Raw genomic sequence first — 19,955 nt, 5'->3', positions numbered from 1 at the left:
GAGAGGGCTGAGGGATCCCGGGGTAAACACACAAGCCACAGACAGGACTGAGGGTGAGTAGCCAGGGTGCCCAGGAGGGTGTGAGCTGCTGGGTAAGGGATGCACACACAGCAGGGGCACCCAGTGACACCGCGCTTTCCCCGTTATTAAGAATGAGAGCATCCGGTGTAGCCACAGGCATACCACATTTCGTTGTTAAGGACCATCAGGATGCATAAGGATAATACCTCAGATATCCCCTTTGGAATTATACTTAAATGTACAGACTCTTAATCAAATAACATATGAAGTCACCAATCCTGCTCTCAATAAATGCCATCCCTTCCCTGACTGAGACCCATAGGAAATGGTACAGCTTCTTCCAGCATCTGAGCCTGGATGACAGGGGAAGGGCAGCGGAAAGGTGGGAGGTGAGCAGGCTGAGGTTTCCTCAAGAAATTCTTTAGCTGAATGAGAATCATTTTAGGCTGATGGCCCAAGGTTTCATTATCTGTGAAGAGGAGGGGTGTGGGTACCCGAGGAGAGAACTAGGGTGTCATAGGGGCTAGTGGAGGCGTGGGGAGAGGTGGGCACTATCCCCTGCCACCCATTGGGCAAAAATGGTTGTCTAGAAATGTAGCCTTAGGGATGCAAAAATGGCCCTGTAACCTTCTGCCAGAAATCCTCAAGGCCGACAGGTGAACGAATAATGCATTGGTTCCAATTATGATTAGTCTAATTTATGTGTTTCGAAGAAATCTGAAATTGCTGCAGCCTGAAAGAAGTGCTATATTTTTCAAAGACCAGAGGTTCTATAATATTTATCATGAAATTGCTTTCAAGGAAAGAATGTCCGTGAACCTATGTGTGTGCAAATGTATTCTACTAGATCATGACTTTCAATGGAGTATCTGTAAGAACTATAGTATGTGCAACAAGGGAGAAAGATGTTTTCTTTTTTAGGTGGTACTAATTTAGCTGGGAAATGAGACACATATACGTGACAAAACTTGAAAATATTTAGGAAAAACATACTGGTTAGTGAAATACAGTTGTGTTTGTGTATATATACATACAGTGTCTATAAGTGTATATTTATTTGTGTTGTATAATAGGGGACAAGCTGGGTAAGTGTAAGAAAATGAAAAGTACATTAATTAAGGATAATAAACTTGCAGCCAGGTTTCCATGGAGGTTAAGAGGCTTAAGCCAGAAGAGAGAGAGAGTGCGGTACAATTTGGAGGGACCAGCTTCATTGTAACTGTTAGTGTGCATGGCACACAACTTCTGGGACATCCTCTGCTACGTGTTTTCATTTCAACTGATCTTCACAAAGAGCCAGTGCTAGATACAGTTATCCATTTTTCAGATGAGGAATCTAAGGCTCTGAACATTCACACAGATGGGCAGTGGCCACATCAAAATTCACATGCAGATCTGCTGGGCCTCACCCAGCACACCCACCAACCTGGAGCAGGAAGATAGGCTGTGAGTTCGTGCAAGTGAAGCCAGGAGGGTTGGGAGCAGCTGATGTCAAGACCTGAGCATGACCTCAGAGAACACTGAGGCTTCACCTGACAGGTGACAAATACCCATCATAGGCATTCTGGGGATAGCAATTTGATGACTGAGAGGCTATGTGTAGGGTTAGAGAGCGTGGGGATAACCATTAGACAGTTCTGTTTGTTCAGTGGCAGAGGATGTGGAAAGAAAGCTGTAAGACTCTCTTTTTAACTGAGCTATAGTTGATTTATAAGATTATATAAGGTTCAGGTGTACAGTCTGGTGATTTGGAATTTCTGAAGCCGTGACTCTCTGAGACTTTTGAACAAAAATCCAAAAGAACCGGCAGCTATATTGGATGTAGAAGAAAATAAGGCTTCAAGTCTCAAGGATGGCATTGGGCGGTGGGGACAGAGGGGAAATTCCAGTGCATCTGAGACTAACAGAAGTTTGAGGGCTGAGTTCATCTGGAAGGAAGCAGAATTCTTAATGACTTAGGGAGGATCTTGCTATTTCTCCACCCACCACCTTCAGATCTTTGGGAAACACTGACAATGAAAAGCTGTTCTTCCCTCTTTTTCTGACACTTTCTTTCTTTGATGCTGTCAGATGCAGGTGAGCAAGTAAACGTGTATGTTTGTGCATGTGTGTACCTACGCATACGTGGATTTACATAGGTCAAACAGCTTTCAACACAAGGAAATACATACGTAGTCATGTGAGCCCACTGAGATCCTACGTCTGCTGTTATTTATACTAAAGGTTTTCTAAGCATGTGCTCAGATGAATTTCTGAAGAAAGTTCTCTCCATCTACCCATATTTATATGGGACAGTACCAGAGTTCTTTGAAATTTAAAGACGTTGTGCCAATGCTCCCAGAAATGCTTAAAGTCCTTTTTGTTATTCTCGGTGGCCACTGACCCACAAGACCTTAGGCTTTCCAATTTGGTGTGGCTAGATCTTTTTCTATTAAATAAAGCCCTTTTTCATATATTCCAGGACAATACATTTAAATCTGTCACCTCTGTCCCTGGAGGGCCTCCCACACATTAATGTCAACTTAAAAGGGAAGGCAGGACCGAATTCACAGCAGGAATCTACAGGCTGCTGTGGAAAACAGTGACATCCAGATGAAGATACAATTTTTATTAACTGGCTGATATGTGAGTTTAATTCGTCAAACCTGGGAGACGATACATTCTCAGACTCTATCCTGTCCCAATATATACCATTGTGACAGAAGATGGTGGTGCTTTAGTCACTGAGCCATGTCTGTCTCTTGTGACCCTATGGACTGTAGCCCGCCAGGCTCCTCTGTCCATGGGATTCTCCAGGCAAGAATACTGGAGTGGGTTGCCATTTCTTTCTCCAGGGGATCTTCCCAACCCAGGGGCTGAACCGAGGTCTCCTGCATTGCAGGCAGACTCTCTATTATCTTACCACTGAGCCACGAGGGAAGCCCTGAAAAAAGATTAGTAAGTGATTATTTTGGAGGGACAAGCAGACAATTAATTCTGAAGGGGAATGTCATTTAAAACATTATTATTTTGTTTTCCTCCAAGAAGTTCTTGCCCTAACCATGTTTCTGTTAATGGAAAGTTTCTTCCTCCAAAAGTTTTTGAAACTCTAAGGCTAGTGGACTACTGCTTGGATTTTCCTGGGAGCGACCAATTTTGGATTTTGCAATAAAATAAAGGGAACAGGATGTATTCAGCTGGCCAAAAAGTTCATTTGCGTTTTTTCCGTAACATCTTACAGAAAAACCTGAATGAAATTTTTGGCTAGCCCAATACATCATTTTCAGGTAAGAGGGACTCACGCATTTTAAATGAAATAAATAAAACTTCAAGAGTAGATCCAACTTATTTTTGAAAAAGAAAGAAAAGAATAAATGTCCTTAAAGGAGCTTTACAGAGTATATACTTTAAAAACACTGGTCAGTATATTAGAATGATGAAATTCTGATTTCTAAAATACATTTAAACAGCTTTTTAAACATACTTCTTCCATACAGCAGGTAACTTTCCTTTGCGCAAAGTATTTTCAGCATTTTTTGTCATGGGAATATCTGACTTTTTACCAAAAGATTAAAAACACTACTCCTGGTCTTTCTTTTCACTTTGTCTTTCACGAGATCGAGTGAGGTTCGTGACCACTCAGTCATACTTGGTCTCCTGCAGGTCACTTACCTTTCTTGAAAATTTCATAGCGTATGGAAAATCCTGCCCCGTGTGTCTCATAGTCAGAGACAAATTTGATAAAGAGAAATGGCCCTGAAGACACGAAAGAAGAAGGGGCGATCTTTCCACAGAACTTTCCCAATACACGTCCATTTTCGTTTTCTCCATCGATGACCTCCACGTAGTCATACCTGAGACAGAAGTGGAAGGACACATCAGGTTAGGGAGAAAAGTCCTTTTAACTTCAGTCATTTAGAAGCCAGCATTCTCCACCACGGTCTGTCAGGAGAAAAAAAATAAGTGCTATCTGCATTCATTGCTGGATTTCACAGAGGCGGTGGGGGGGGGGGGGAGTCTCTCAAAATGAAATAATTAAAATGGACTACATCTTGTCCGTGCACATCATCTGGTAACGCAGAACTGTTAAGAATAATGGTGTCCATTATACTTGCAGACAATGTCAGTTAAAGTAACCAATTAACAAGAGAAAGGAAAATCTCATGAGTACAATTCTCTATTATTAAGTTGTGTTCCTTTGTCTGGGGTTGGGGGGGGTGTCAATACATAATGCTACGCATTCTTTTCAAACTGTGAAGTTCTTTTATGAATTCAAAATGTCTCCTTGGCTGGAGCTCTCTATGAATAATACTTTGATTTCTGGGAGCAACCCTCTAAACATATGGCCACAGAATAATAAACAGATTCTTTACTATTTAACTCAATTTCACCAAACTCCAGGCTTCGCAGGAGAAAAACCTCTCTCAGTATCTACTGTGGTCAAAACAAAGATTTTCTTTCCTTAAAACTACAACTTGAACTGTAGAACATAATCTCTACAAGGAAAAAAGTTTACTTAAAATTCAAAAGTAAGTGTTTACTACCAGCCTGAAACTTTAAAGGAACGCTGTCATTGGAAAAGAAAATATGACAGACTTGGAATCATCAAAGTGATATGATTTTTTAAAATTCAAGCTTAATGATAATACACTGAAGTATCTGATAAAGGGAGTAATAATAAAATACTAGCCTCAAGAATGCATTGAGATAACGCATATGCTTGGATGAACTTTTTTCATCTCTAAAATATGGAAATCCATCTCCAGTGAAGTAGCATCTCCTAGGAAAACAGGAATATTGTTGTTTGTTTGGCATTATCTATTTCTTAGTGTCTTGCTCTTCTTTTTCTATGCTTTATTTGCCAAGTCACCTAGGAGTCAGATAACCAGATAATCTCATTTGGATTCCATATTTCTTCTAGAACTGACATGAAGACATTACAATCCATTCATTTCTAACCTGCATTTCTCTGTTGAACTTGATTCAAAAGTCCTGGGATATATTCACTTCAGGGATGGCTAAAATATGGCAGTAACATAAACTGCATCTGGCAATTTAAAAGAGATCAAAGTGCGGGAAATCTTCATGACGACCAATGTCATCCTTAGCAATCCTTTTCAAACTGTCCAGAACACATGACTTATGTTTATGTAAAGTCTCATGAGACAACTGCAAAGATGCTATCATGAGTCCAAGTGGATAGCTTAAGGCTCTCTCAATTAAAAATGACATTACCTCATCAGTTAAGACTGTGTGCCAGCCTTGTGTATATCAAGAAGAAAATAAAGCTGACAGTGATGGAATGAAGTATTAACATATGTGAATTACTGTATTAACTGCATTTCCCCTGCTGCATCTGCTGATTGCAAGAGCAATCACTGGCCAGTGAGCATCACTGTCCTTTGAAAAACTATGGAGCCACACAGAGGAACTGTTTGTTTCTCTATACGTTGGGAGATGTTTTGCATGCTCAGACAAAGGAGAACTCGAGGATGAGGAGGAGGAAGAGGATGAAGAAGGTGTTATGTTCAAAATCCTCAGTGGCTTTTTATAGTCAACTGAGGGCCACTGGAAAGAACCCCGCCTCTGTACTCCTGAAAGCCTCACAAGCTGGCATTTATGCAGTAATTCCTTTTATCTCTGCAGCTTCATTGACTAGGCAGGTCTGTGCAGTTTACCCCACACTCGCTTATAATTTAACTGTGATTTGAGAGGCTGGCTGTGTTTGGCCTGGCGACTGTGTGTCCAGCGCTGCTCTACAGGCTTTTTACTTGCATCCCGACGTGGTCTGAATACTAAGTGGCCACATCCTAGTGCATTTTGCCTTCCAGACACAAATCAGAGAGGTGGGTCAGCCATTCTGAGGACTAAAGGGCATTTCTGCAAAAGAGACCTCTCTCCCAGGTATGAGAGAACTCAGCTATTAGACTGCCGGGGATGTGTAACGGGAGGAAGCTAGTCTTTTAATCCACATTATCTGCTAGTGGTAAATTCTAAGTTCTCCTCTTGGCAACAGTAAAAGCTATTTTTAAAAGGGGCAGAGGGACTAGACGTTCTACCCAGCAAGAGATAAGACACTGCATCTTAAGTGCCAATTTTAGGCAATGGGATTTTTCAGGGACACAATAGTTACATTTATATGCCAGGATGCTGCTATCATTTTAGCACTTTCCTTGCCGGTACCATCCGACAGGCGCCCCCAAATGTATCACAGAGAGCGGTTCATGTAAATATTCAGGAGGGTGTACGCGTACAAATTGCAAAGGGTGATACTGCCAAGGAAGTTAAAAAAGCAGCCAGCCTCTCCCTCTGAAGTTGAGACCAGTTCCACTCCATAAGTTTCTCGCTGGCAAATGTGATGCCAGGAATGCAGCTGGTGTGTCAGCATCCCTCCCCAGAGACTTAATGTGTCACCACAGTAACGCACCCAGCCTGCATTGGCCTGAGGCCCAGGATCCCTAGTTTGCAAATTTCGATCCCCCAGCCGGCTGCACTGCTCTGTTACTGCTGCTGGCGTGGCAAGCACTGTGTTCCTTGCGATGCTAGCATCCTCGGTCCTGATACCAGAGACCTGCACAGGTGAGCCTGGAGGCACCTGTCTGACTTGCATTCTGAATCCACAAGCTTGGGCTTGGGAGGAGAGCTGGGGATGGTGTCTTGGGACCCATTCAGAGAAGCTAGTGGAGGGTTCATGGAATTCCCAGGCGGCGCTAGTGGTAAAGAACCTGCCTGCAAATGCAGGAGACATAAGAGACTCGGGTTCGATCCCTGGGTTGGGAAGATGTCCTGGAGGAGGCCATGGCAACCCACTCCAGTATTCTTGTCTGGAGAATCCCCATGGACAGAGGCGCCTGGCTGGCTACAGCCCAGAGGGTCACAAAGAGTTGGACACAACTGAAGTGATGTAGCACACGGATGAGGGTTCACAAAGTTAGCCCATCTGTTTCTCTGGAGTCCTGCTCCAGAAAAAGAATGTTCCAGGTGACAAGGAGGCTGCATCTGGGTCCACAGTGTACCACCCACCTGTGTAGGAAAGCCCTTCCTCAGACATCACCGCCCCACATTTCATCATAGAAATGCCAGCATCTTATGGATTTGGCCATCTCTTAAAAAAAAAACTGGGGCTGTGCTGCATGGTTTGTGGGATCTTAGTTCTCTGACCATGGATCGAACCCAGACCCTCTGCATTGGACTCGCAGAGTCCTAACCACTGGATTGTCAGGGAATTCCCCCATCTCTCTTCTTAAACCGTCTACCCTTAAAGTTTTCACTCCAGCATGAATAATGGTAAAGTAGCCAACCTTTATTGAGAATAAAGCAAAGCTCTCTCTGCTTAACCTTCTTATAATTAAAGACATTTCCCCAAGGTTTCCTTTTTCAGCTGTGAAGGCTTGGCCAGGGCAGTGGTGGGGTGGGGGCTGTTCTCATGAGTGTTCCTGGCTTTAAGCCCAGGCTTCTTAAGTCCCAGGCATCTTGTTGACATATCTCTAACCCTCACCCTACCTGGGTATATGTGGGTGGTAAACACATTTTGAATCCTAATAGTAATCACGAGTTAGGTTTCCCATAAGAGTGATAAAAGAATAAAGATTTCCTTCTAAGAACTCTTGAAAGGATTACTCAGAGATTATTATTATTATTTTCTTCTGGAAAGTTTAAATTATGGTTTTAGGAAAATGGCCAAGGAAGGGGAAAAGTGATGGGAAAATGAGAAATGTCTTCAGTCACTAAAGAGTGGTTTGGGAGGCTTTCTAGGTATGCAGTGCTGAATAGACAAATAGCACACTTTACTTAAGTCGGGTTTTCTCCTCTGAGTGCAAATGACCCCTGACTCTATGGTGGGGCCCGTTAGTGGTTAAAAAAAACCAATTAATCCTCTGTAGGGTGTTGTCTGTATGGGGAGCTACTGTACCAACCCCCCTCACAGCTTTTGGACATTCTCGAGTTGTTGAGAAGGGGGATTTTAGGTAATGGTGTCTTTTTAATCTCCTTCCAAAAGGATCTTCCCCCGCGTGCATACCTACGTTAATAATGGAGAAATTCGATACCTGACATCATAAACCAGAGTGAGAAATGATGTTGGCTAACATAATTTTCACCTGCAAAAATGTGTTTCTTTGGATCTTTGGTCTATTTTACACGAGGCATTAATAGCCATCCCAACTGAGCAAGCTGTAAACGATTACTGTGCTGCTGCCCAAGAATTACCTTCCCTATTCCCCAGAAGAGAACAGATTTTTTTTTTGGAGAGTATTAGAAAGAGGACGGGGATATAAAAATATACAGTGATGGAGCTAGGAGGGGCCAATTAGTTTTCGTCTGTGTTTCTGAGCGATTTTACATGATCCTAACTGTTATGACTTCCTTGCAATGTTCTAATCAAGGGAAATATAAGAAAAGCCTTATAAGGCTCACAGTCTCTTCTGTTGTAAAGGATTCTTTAGAAATCTATTAAAAAGAAATAAACTGGAATAATGTCAAATATGTATGGAAAAAGTATTGCCTGAAGCTTTATAATAATGGGGAAAATGGAAATAAAGCTGATAGAAAGGAAGTAAGAAGGAACTTACATACATTCATATAGAGGAATACTATGCAGCTATTAAAAAGAATGTTCAACAAAAGTTTCTTATAACAAAGGAAATATGCTTATGATAAACAAGTGAAAAATCAGAACATAAAACACTATACACAAGATATCCTCTATTTTTATTTGCATGAATTAGAAGAACAGGAAGGAAGTACGCAAGGTGTTAACAAGTGTTTATGTCTGGGTGGTGAGATTATTTCTCTATTATTATTATTATTTCTGTATCTTTCAAAATTTTACAATGAACAAGTGTTCCTTTGTCACCAGATAAAGTTATTTTGAAAAGCATTAATATCTATGCATAAAGTCTCAACACCCTGCAATGGAGCTAACAACTCTGTTTATTGGTCAGAAAACAGTATCTTTAATGATGCTTTATTTGGAAATAAATCAAAGGCTTTGCCTTTTGTTTTTAAAACAACAGGATCCATGAAACTCCCTGTATTTGGTGGGGGCAGCGGTGGGGGGGCAGTACTAGAAAGTTAAAATGAACCAGATTGGATTTCATACTTTCTGAAATGCTGGAAGTAATACTTTTTCACTGTCGTGTGTTTACGTGGATTTGCATGACGCTTTAGACTGTTGACATTGTCTGCATTTTTTCCCAGGTGGAGGTGGCTGCCTGTGAGACATTGGAGTAGCAGGTTAGGATTTGAGTGGCATTTCTGTTGCCCCACCATCAAGTTCCTTCACTGATCTTATCACCCAAATTCAGGTTCCAGCTATGAGGAGACTAAGGGCCTACTGTCTACTGAACTTTGAGGTAAGCACAAGTGCCAGGGTGCAGGTGTGACCGCTGGCTGGCCTGGTCTATGCCACAGAGCCATGAAGAGCCAGGAGCTAAAAGACCAGGCACCTTTGCTCAGTGGCTGCTGCATGTACTTCAGCCAAACCATCCCTCTCTGGTAACCTACTCCACTGATGGTAAATGGGATGTCAAACATCTCACTCCTCTTGAATCAAAAAATTGCTACAAACACTGTCTTTTGTTCAGTGTCATTGTCCTCCTCAAAGGCCCACACAGTGTTACTCTCATTACTTGACTGTAGGTCTCCAGGTCATTCTCCTCCAGGAAGTTCCAATGCCACAGAGTCCACCTGACCGCTTTCCTGTGTGGCTCCTTTGATTAAAGCTCAATAAGGATTTCCATATGCATCACAGTCAGATAGCCCTTTCTCAAATAATCAGAGTACAGTGAAACTCACAAAGTTTGATCTCACATGTTAACATTTTCACTTTTAAGCTTTTGTAATGCCTCAGGGCTGTAATAATGAATATTAGTAATTTTATTGCATCCATAGAAAATAGATGATTAACAGGTTAGGTAATGGTATAACAATATGTATAAAAGTGAACAGTCCCAGGAAATGAGGTTATTACAAAAGTAAAGAAGGAAAATCTTTAAGGAAAAACTTTTACTGGAGTAAAAAGAAATATTAAATGGTTTTCATTGCAATAATACAAAGGGCTAATCAAAGGGAGTTAGATGGAGAAGACTCTTGAGAGTTCCTTGGACTGCAAGGAGATCCAACCAGGCCATCCTAAAGGAGATCAGTCCTGGGTGTTCATTGGAAGGACTGATGTTGAAGCTGAGACTCCAATACTTGGGCCACCTGATGTGAAGAGCTGACTCACTGGAAAAGACCCTGATGCTGGGAAAGATTGAGGGCAGGAGGAAAAGGGGATGACAGAAGATGAGATGGTTGGGTGGCATCATTGACTCAGTGGACATGAATTTGGGTGGACTCCAAGAGCTGGTGATGGACAGGGAGGCCTGGCGTGCTGCGGTTCATGGGGTCCCAAAGAGTTGGACATGACTGAGTGACTGAACTGAACTGAATCAAAAGGAGTGGGTCATGGCTTGTTAAGACCAACTAGAAAAAGAGAGAAATTGTGATAATAAACATTCCGCAGATAGCAGACTCTTTCCTGCTGCTGTGTAATGAGTCATTCCAGACATAGGGGCTTAAAACAGCACACATTTATTAGCTCAGGTCAAAGCCTTCCCAGGTGGTGCTAGTGGTAAAGAACCTGCCGTCAATGCAGAGATGCCAGAGACAAGGGTTCCAACCCTGGGTTGGGAAGGTCCCCGAGAGGAGGGCACGGGAACTTACTCCACTATTCTTGCCTGGAGAATCCCATGGACAGAGGAGCCTGGCAGGCTATGGTCCATGAGGTTACAAAGAGTCAGATGACTGAAGCTACTTAGCATGCAGGCACACACTGGCCTGGCTAGGGTTTCGACTCAGCACATCATAAGACAGAAGTCAAGAGTCCACAGGGCTACCCTCTCATCTGACTTCTGTGTCTTCATTACAGTTCATATTGCTACGGCAGTGTCCTGCAGTTAGGGAGCTACAGTGCCCATCTCCTTGCCCGCTGCCAGCTGGGGGCTGCTCTCAGATCCCAGGGGCCACCCGCCTTCCTTGCCACACCACTCTCTCCAGCTTCAAAGCCAGCAACAGAGACGTTTCCTCACACTGGATTCTTCCTATGCTTCAAAACCCCTCAAGAAAAGATGGGTCCTTAGTGAGCATTCACCTGATTAGGCCAGGCTCACCCAGGACAACCTCCCTTTCTCAAGGTCATCTGATCTGGCAACATAATTAAATCTGCAGGATCCTTGTACAGCAGCACCTAGATTAACAGATGATTGAGCAACTAGAAGAAGCTGTGTGTAACCAGGCTTGAGGATTCTGCCTACTACCCAGACCCAGCTCTGGATGGACACATGAAGCTTGGAAGCTCCAGCACAAATTCAAGCAGTGGGGATGGTCCATGTACATCCCCTAAAAGGGTAAAGGCTAGTAAGATCCAGGGTAAGACAAAGGGCAGGGGTGGGGAACTGCAGCAAGGCTGGAAGCTAAAGCCTCAAAGGGGACAATAGGGCAGAGGTTCCACCTGCCGGTTCTCAGGCCACACTGGCTGTTGGTTTGGGAGCCCTGAGCCCACGGTCCTCAATTGCAGAAAGGAAAGCAGGTTTCTGGAGTGAGCCATGTGCTTCTGATTGAAGCAAAAACATACACTGCAAAATTGTCCAACACATATGTCTAGAGACAGAAGAGTGATAATAGCTTAATCCAAAAATAAATATATAAAAGAACTCAAGACATGGTGTAAAAGAATGGTCAAAATATATATAATTTTAACAGAAAATGTTTGGAGTTTGAATTTCTCATTGCTGTGGGATCTCACTTTATAATTAAGATTTATTGGCATAGAAGATAAAAAAAAATGCTTCACATGGGAAAATATCTCTATGGTTAAACTCAGATTATGAAATCCAAAGATGCATTTCAAATGGAAGATCAAGGACGCCTCCCTTAAAACAACTCCAAGGTAATGGAGTCGTCCAGTGTCAAACTTGCAAAGTTCAGTATTTATAGAAAAATTCACATGCCTTTAATTACAATAAATTCGGTTCCCAAGTAAAATGGTGCCATCTGGAAGATATTAACATCATTTACAACTTGTTCACCTCCTTATTTCATAGAAAATTTTTACTTCTTGCCAACTTTCCACTGTTCTCAGGGTTAAAAAAAAGGGGGGGAATTAACTTTCATGGATTGTCTCAAGATGGGTTTATATAGCTAGTCAAGTCATCAAAAAGTGACAAGAGGGAGCATCTTGGACACATTTACTTCCTTCTTATTTACTTTAAATCCTAAAGTTCTGGGTTTTGTTTGTCTGTTTAAAATAAAGCCTGTTCTCTCTCCTCCTCTTCTCTCAGCCTTCTCATGGGGATAAAGCAGGGAGAGAACTGGGATGTTAAAAAGCGGGGTTCGGGGACTTCTCTGGTGGTCCAGTGGTGAAGAATCCGCCTGCCAATGCAGGGGACACAGGTTCGATCCCTGGTTCAGGAAGATTCCACGTTGCTGCTGGGCAGCTAAGCCCGTGTGCCGCAACTGCTGAGCCTTGTGCTGCAACAAGAGAAGCCGCTGCAATGGGGAACCCGTGCACCGCAGCTACAGCGTAGACTCTGACCACTGAAGCTAGAGAAAGCCCGTGCGCAGCAACGAAGACCTGGCACAGCAAAAAATAAATAAATATTTAAAAAGGAGTTTCAAACAACAAAAAAACAAAACTGGGTTCTGGTGTGGGCTCTAAGCTTCAGGTCTCACTCCTGCATCTTTAATCTATTAAGACGTGCCCCATCTTTGACCTCCCACAAAGTCTCAAAGGGAACCATGGGGCAGGAGGTGCTACCTGCCTGACCATCCATCAAATTAGCCAAACTGGGGTGACTGTGACCCAAGTCCTCACACTCTTGTCACTGACTAGCTGAGTGTCACTTACTGACATCTGTAAGCCTCAGTTCCTCACCTGCAGAAATGGACAAAATAATTAACTTGCAACGATGAGAGGGAGGACTCAGTGAAATAATGCATGCTGATGTCCCCTTCCAAATGAGGCTGGAATGCAGAAGGAGCTAAAAGAAAAATGCACAGAAAACCAAGTGGAGCACAGCTTTGTTTTCCAAATCATGTATGGTATGCAGTTCAAGATGGGCTGTAGTCTAGGTAGGGCAGAAGCTTGGCTACTGCTATTAATATCTCCCTGGGGGAATCTATCAGTCAGAAGATGACTAGCTCTCGGAAGATGACATAACTCTGAAAAATACTATTTGGAATGACAGTAGGCCTTGCCCCTATTGTTGTTGTTATTATTATTTAGTCTCTAAGTTGTGCCCAATTTTTTGAGACCCCATTTGCTCAAATTCGTGACCACTGAGTCAGTGATGCCACCTAACTCCCACATTCTCTGCCATCCCAATTAAAGCCATAGTCAATAATGGAGTTAAAGAAGCTAATTTATATATATTACAATACTTTTTTTTTTTTAAGAAATCACTAAATCCATTAAGTGTTTCCATTGATGTACCCAACTGATTTAATGATCTGCAATTGGATTAGTGCGGCCGGCATGCTGTGCTGAATTTGCTCAAAAAGCCCCCTTAATTGGTATGGTGGAGACACACCAGGGGGCAACTTCCAGTTCTAGAAAAGCAGCAACTCTGCCTTAAGGTTTAGCAAGGTCATAATCTGCAAGTTTCCTTTTTAATTCTTTGGAAAAAGAAATAAAGCCATAATTCTGTTTTAGACAATAGGACCTAATGTGTTAATTTTAAGAGTTAAAAAAAAATCCTCCTGATTCATTAGTAATTATTCAGTGGGGATCCAGGTAGTTTGCTAATCAGAGCTGCAGGAACTAAAGTTGGCAAATATTCATTTTTTAAAAGGCTTTTTTTTCTCTTTCTTTGCAGTAATCACAGTAGAACATTTTCAGCACCAGGTACGTGAGATTATTCTGGAGTGGGGAAGACCCTGACTCTATAACAACTGCCCATTTTTTTTCTAAAAAAAAGTGGAAACCAAAAGATGCTGAATAAACAATGGTTTCAGAGAAAGATAGGTGTTTCTTCCTTTCAGATATACTGGTGGTAAAAGAAAGGTTGAGCTGAGTTTTAGGATGGGCAGTTGGCACTGACCCAAGTAAAAATGGTGCCATTCTGTTCAGTAGACCCTTAAGGTTTACTTAAGAGTACAAACCCCTGAGCTAACCACAGCCAAGAAACATGAAACTTTTAGATACGGGCCCAATGCATTTATTTTGTGAGGATGAAATGCACAGCAGAAAAATTGATCATGTCGTAGACAGAGTTTCCTTAATCCCTCATGTTTATTGAAAGCAACATTCTGTTTGCTGTAAGTCATTCTTAGCATCCGAAGTTTTTGTGCTTAGGGTGTTGGCTCTTTTTCAAATTTTTCATTATTAAAAATTCTATCAAGTCAAAAATCAGATGTTTTAACTGCAGATGACTGGGTTACTAGTAGTCATACTAACAAACCTAGGATATATTCTGTAACCACAAGTCAATTTGTGATACAGCGAATAATTTTTATAAGAGAAGTCTATTGTGGGTATAAAATACTTCAAATGTCACTGAGGGTTTCTGTCTGTGTTAAAACATACAAACTGGCTACAGACCAAAATATGAAGAGAATCATTGGTTATTGGCCTAAACATTCTTATCACTGATTTGCTTTACAGACTGAATAATTAATTGGTGTAAAGCAAGATTTTAACTATCTCTGAGTTATGAACAAGTTCACAGAGACAGGAGAGGATTTTAATGACCTAGGTGGCCTCATGATTTATACGGACCTTGAGGAGTAATTGTGTGTTTAGAAGAAAGGCAAGCAGTGGCCATAAACTTTACGGGTAGCCAAAGAGCAGAAGCACCGTCTTGCTAAGTTTAACCATATGACCACATAAAGGGTCAGCTCACAGAAATGGCTCTGTGGTTGGAGCATGGATTTAACCCAAGCAGGAGATCATATGGCCCTCATCCTACCATCTCAACTACTCCCCAGCCCCCAAATATCTTTATGGTAAGCTTAACAGAAAGGAAAAGAGAATATGGTCAAGCTAGGTAAAATAAAACGTCGCATAAAGGGAGCATTTCCAAACACAAGCTTCTCTTAAGCACAGCACAAGCTAGAGACTGGTATAAAATGTTCCCCTTGATAATACTAAAGATTCAGCTGTAAAAACAAGACAGGTAAGCAAAGAAGAAAGAAGCCTGTCCTCCACCTTTCTTCCTCTAATTGTTTCAAAAGGAAAGATTTTTTTTTTCACTGAAAACCAGAATACATAAAATGATTTAAATTTTTATTCCGTTAACAGCCTAATTTCTTTGAACGCATTTAATGTAAAGGGCTAAAATTCACAGCTCTATCTATGAATAAAAGTTTATTAAGAGAATTGATAGCATATGGTTACAGGGAGAAATAAGAATAAGGCAGTTTTCCAGCATTTAAGTTCTTGATTTTGGGGCAAATAAGTGTTCACTTACAAATATACAATAAAACAGATCCTTTGAGAATCTTTTTAGGGAAAACATTCAAAACATGGCAGTTCTTGAAGCTGTTATATTACTTTAAAAATACCCCATATTTCAGGGACTTCCCTAGAAGTCCAGTAGTTAAGAATCCCTACTTCCACTGCAGGGGCAGAGGTTCAATCCCTGGTTGGGTAGCTAATAGCCCATATTACACAAATTGAACCAAATAAATAAATAAAGACTGAACAAAAAAAAATCCACAATGAACAAGAAAATCAAAGTTTAAAAAATACCTCATATTTCAGATATTTCATTAATTCTGATTGCTTTTTCCTCTTATAATAGCAAATTACCTAGATCATATCATTAGCATTCTCATCATTTTGCAATCTGTTGTTTGTTTTTTTTTTTTTTAAATGTAGAAAGCAGGAATCATAGCAAACTGGTCCCAAATGTATCCCTCAGAGCACCAGTCTTATGAAATGCTTCATGAAAAAAAAAATGTTCCCCCCGCAAATCGTTTGGGAATGCTGCACGTCACAATGTTCCTTTTGTGAATATCCATAATTTGTGTCAGTATAAAGGCTCTGAGAAGTCCCATGAGCATGAAATGTTGATTTAACTTGGTTTAACCCAACATATACCAATCTCATTGATCATAAGACCCTTTTATTATATAATACAGGTGGAACTAGTGTTGAAAAGAAAGTATTTTCTACATCTTATTTTGAAAAGTCACTTACCTTGCACTAGCCACAGGTCAGATATTAAAAAAAAAAAAAAAGACTCCAGGGAGGGAATCAACTTTGTAAATGATGATATAAATTTGAGAAGACGGAGATAAATTTGGCAGCTTAATTCCTTCTCCTATTCTGCCTTGCATGTTAGAAGTTTAATTTGAATCAGTGATTTGAGAAACTGTTTTAGCAACAGTTTTAGAATAAAGAAATACGGTGCTCCATGTAAGACCGAGTCTATACTTGGTAAAAAGGGGCTGAATCACAGGGCATGGCTGACTGCAGTGTCTGTCTCTGAGCACAGGAATCAGGAACACACTGGTTTTACTACCTAGCTGATGTTAAGGTGATTACCATGAATAGGACTGGCTTCCCTGATGGCTCAGACGGTAAAGAATCTGCCTGCAATGTAGGAGACCTGGGTTTGATCCCTGGGTGGGGAAGATCCCCTGGAGAAAGGAATGGCCACCCACTCCAGTATCCTTGCTTGGAGAATTCCACCGACAGAGCAGCCCAGGGGGCTACAGTCCATGGGGTTGCAAAGAGCTGGACACGGCTGAGCAGCTAACACGCATATGAATGGAACTACCAGAACTTTACCATGGAAAGAGATCTAAGGGATAAAGAACCAATATCATATCTTATAGATGAGAAAATTGAAGCCCAGAACACTGAAGGAACTGAATATCTCAAATCTAGTTAGCAGAAGAACCAGAACTTTCTACTGTGTTATGGTGAAAGACAAATCCTTGCATCTTACTTTTTAAGAGATGATGAAAACGATTACTGTGATCATCAAGGTCTACTTTTAGTTTGAGAGTTCCACGAAGGGATTGCTCAGCTTTGTTCAAAAAACAACAGGAAGAGGAAACACACAGAGTCCAGGCAGGGAGCTCAGCACATCTTTAGTGCCTGGCGAGGCTCCCCAGTCTTCCTGACTTTGCCTCAGATCCATTCCCTCAATAAATGTTTCTTCAGTATTAATGTGATTTCCACTCACTGATCCTCAAGACCACGTTTAGTTCCTCTTTCACATGACAGCCTTGCAGCTCTCTGAGCATAACTGTCATACCCCTTGACTCTAACTCTGTTGGTGTTGTAAGAGAAAAATTTGAAGAATTCATTTATTAGCCTGACACACCAAAAAACCAAGCAAAACACAGATAAGCGTGGAAATCACTTGTCTAATTGCTAGAAGGCTACCGAGATATTATTTTAGCAAACCAGGGATGCTGAGCAGTTTGAAAGCGTGTATCCATTTGAAAGGTTCTGCAACTGAATTTTGGGGACCTGGGGTGGTGTCTGTGTCAGGAAGGGCAGGATGGGGGACGGGCTAGATGTCTATCGTCCTCTCTTTCCAGAACCTTCTCTGCCTTCCCACTCCCTCTACTCCACATGCTCCAGCCTCTGCCCTTCTTATTGGTTTTGAACTAGGCTATCAAGAGTTAGGGGGTCTTGTCCCATAAATAACAAACCAGCCCTGGGGAGCAAGAATCCAGGAAGACGTAGAGGACAAGGAAGGGTGGACCCAGGAATCCGCTGTGGATGGAATTAGAGGTCAAAGGGATGCCTGGATGTCAATTTAACACAAGCATTTCCCACATCGACTTTGAGGGTTGGCTTTCTGATGCTAAAGAAAACATTTAATTTATTCTGCTGAGTTTTCTTTTACAATCTAAGTATGCCAGCCCCAAACTCCAAATTCTGGACAGAGAACATTCCTGTTTTTGTAACTGCTAACTTTCTATGCTGAATTTTCTCTTATTGCCTCCCTCTTCAAAATAGTGTATAATTTCATGCCAACCGATAGTCCCTTTAACATCTTTGCATGTGTGTGATATAGTAAGACTCTTACTGCATTGTAAAAATGTCGCTAATCCAGGACATTTATTCTCCTTCCCCGACGGAAACAAAATACCCATTTTCACTAATTAAGCACACACACAGCCTTCATAATATTTTAAACCTTAAAGTAGGCTTTTGTAAATTTGGAAGTCAAATGTCCTTTCTATCACTGACTTACTACCGAATTTCTCCCTAATTATTCACTGACTAATGCACACTCAGAAACACAGGTTAATAACAGTTCAAATGCTACTAAAGCAGAAGTAATGTTCGGCTTGGCAGTCTTGAAACATAATAACTTCAACTTGAAGTTTCTCTAATTTTTCTTCTTTAAAATCCAGTGTCTTCAAACATACTTTCCCCTTAATGGGTGATAGACATGTCAAACACAGGCTGGGTAAATGTCTGATAAGTAACAATATTGATCTCTTCAATGGAAATTTTCCATACAAATAGGAGACCATTAGCAAAAGCTTTTATTTTTACTCCCATTAGGTTTTAAAATTAAGAAGAAAAGTATTCTTAACATGTATGAAATTATATATTTACATATATTATATATATAATTTTGGTGGAAGAAGTAGTAATAGCTTACATTTATATATGAGCTTATAAATAGCTTATATATACAAAAGTTTTGGTGAAAAAAGTAGTAATAGCTTATAATTATATATAGAAAATGTCGGGTGAAAAAAGTAGTAATAGCTTATATATGTGTAGCACTCTTTTCTGAAAGGCTGAGAAGGCTTTAAACGCTTGTCCTTGTGGTACAGGCTTGAAAAGTGAGCCAGTAGAATCCTGTGACATGCCCTTACTGCCAACAAGTCTACATCACTCCTAGACCAGCCGGTTGATTTTGTCAAACCACTGGTTTCACAGGAGATTCATTGCTGAATTCACTAGTGAATTGAGCGAAGTAACTTCTGAGTGGTTCACCCAGAGTCACACTGAGCACGCAGAATGGAGTCCAGAGTCTGAGTGGGGGTCCAGGCAGCAGGTTCAGGGACAAGAGGGGAACCAACAGCATGATGGTGCAGGGGAGCTAAGAAACAGACGTGGTATCAGGGGAAGATAATCTGAGGACATCTCTACAACAGCGTGTCTTCCTCAGCCTCCAGACCATGCTCTTCTCTTTCACAGCGGCAAGGTTATCTCAGGGAGAGGGCAAGCCCAGACTTTGCTGGGGCTACAAACAAAACACTGCATTTCCTTCTTGCTCTAAACTGGACTTTTAAAAAACAGTATCTAAACATGGTTTAGATATCACTTTGCTGACAAAGGTTCATATAGTTAAAGCTGTGGTTTTTCCAGTAGTCATGGAAGGATGTGAGAGTTGGACCATAAAGAAGGCTGAGCACTGAAGAATGGATGCTTTTGAACTCTTGTGCCAGAGAAGACTCATGAGAGTCCCTTGGACAGCAAAGAGATCAAACCAGTCAGTCCTAAAGGAAATCAATCTTGAGTATTCATTGGAAAGACTGATGCTGAAGTTAAAGCTTCAATATTTTGACCACCTGATGCAAAGAGCCGACTCATTGGAAAAGACCCTTATGTTGGAAAAGATGGAGGGCAGGAGGAGAAGGGGCCAACAGAAGATGAGATGGTTGGCATCATCAACTCAATGGACATGAATGTGAGCAAACTCTGGGAGATAGTGAAGGACAGGGAAGCCTGGTGTACTGCAGTCCGTGGGGTTGCAAAGAGTTGAATACAATTTAGCGACTGAACGACAACAAAACCTAGTTAACATGACTTTTGATAATGGTCTTTAAAAAGTTAAAAGATATGATATGAATCCTTAGATAAATGGAAGAGTAAAAACAAAATTAGTAAGGGTGACTTGGAGGTCAAATGCAAGTGCAGGTACTAGCTGCAGGGTTTTCATTTTAAGGTACAAACTGAAGGAGCTTTGCCCTGGCTAGTTCCAGGGTCTCTACTA

General features: G+C 41.4%; 1 protein-coding gene across 4 annotated transcripts in view; it reads right to left on the bottom strand.

The window, feature by feature from the left end:
* NRP1 (neuropilin 1) overlaps window positions 1-19,955 on the bottom strand; it is a 146,238-nt gene that overhangs the window by 85,950 nt on the left and 40,333 nt on the right. For all 4 annotated transcript variants that reach the window (XM_068986845.1, XM_068986848.1, XM_068986847.1 and 1 more), the window contains exon 3: window positions 3,673-3,854. In XM_068986845.1, coding sequence (XP_068842946.1) covers window positions 3,673-3,854 — 182 coding nt within the window. The remainder of the gene's footprint in view (window positions 1-3,672; window positions 3,855-19,955) is intronic.

This window comes from Capricornis sumatraensis, chromosome 15 (genome assembly GCF_032405125.1).
Source record: "Capricornis sumatraensis isolate serow.1 chromosome 15, serow.2, whole genome shotgun sequence".
NCBI lineage: Eukaryota > Metazoa > Chordata > Mammalia > Artiodactyla > Bovidae > Capricornis > Capricornis sumatraensis.
Note: the sequence above shows the minus strand (reverse complement) of the source record. Positions and strands in the feature narration are given on the sequence as shown.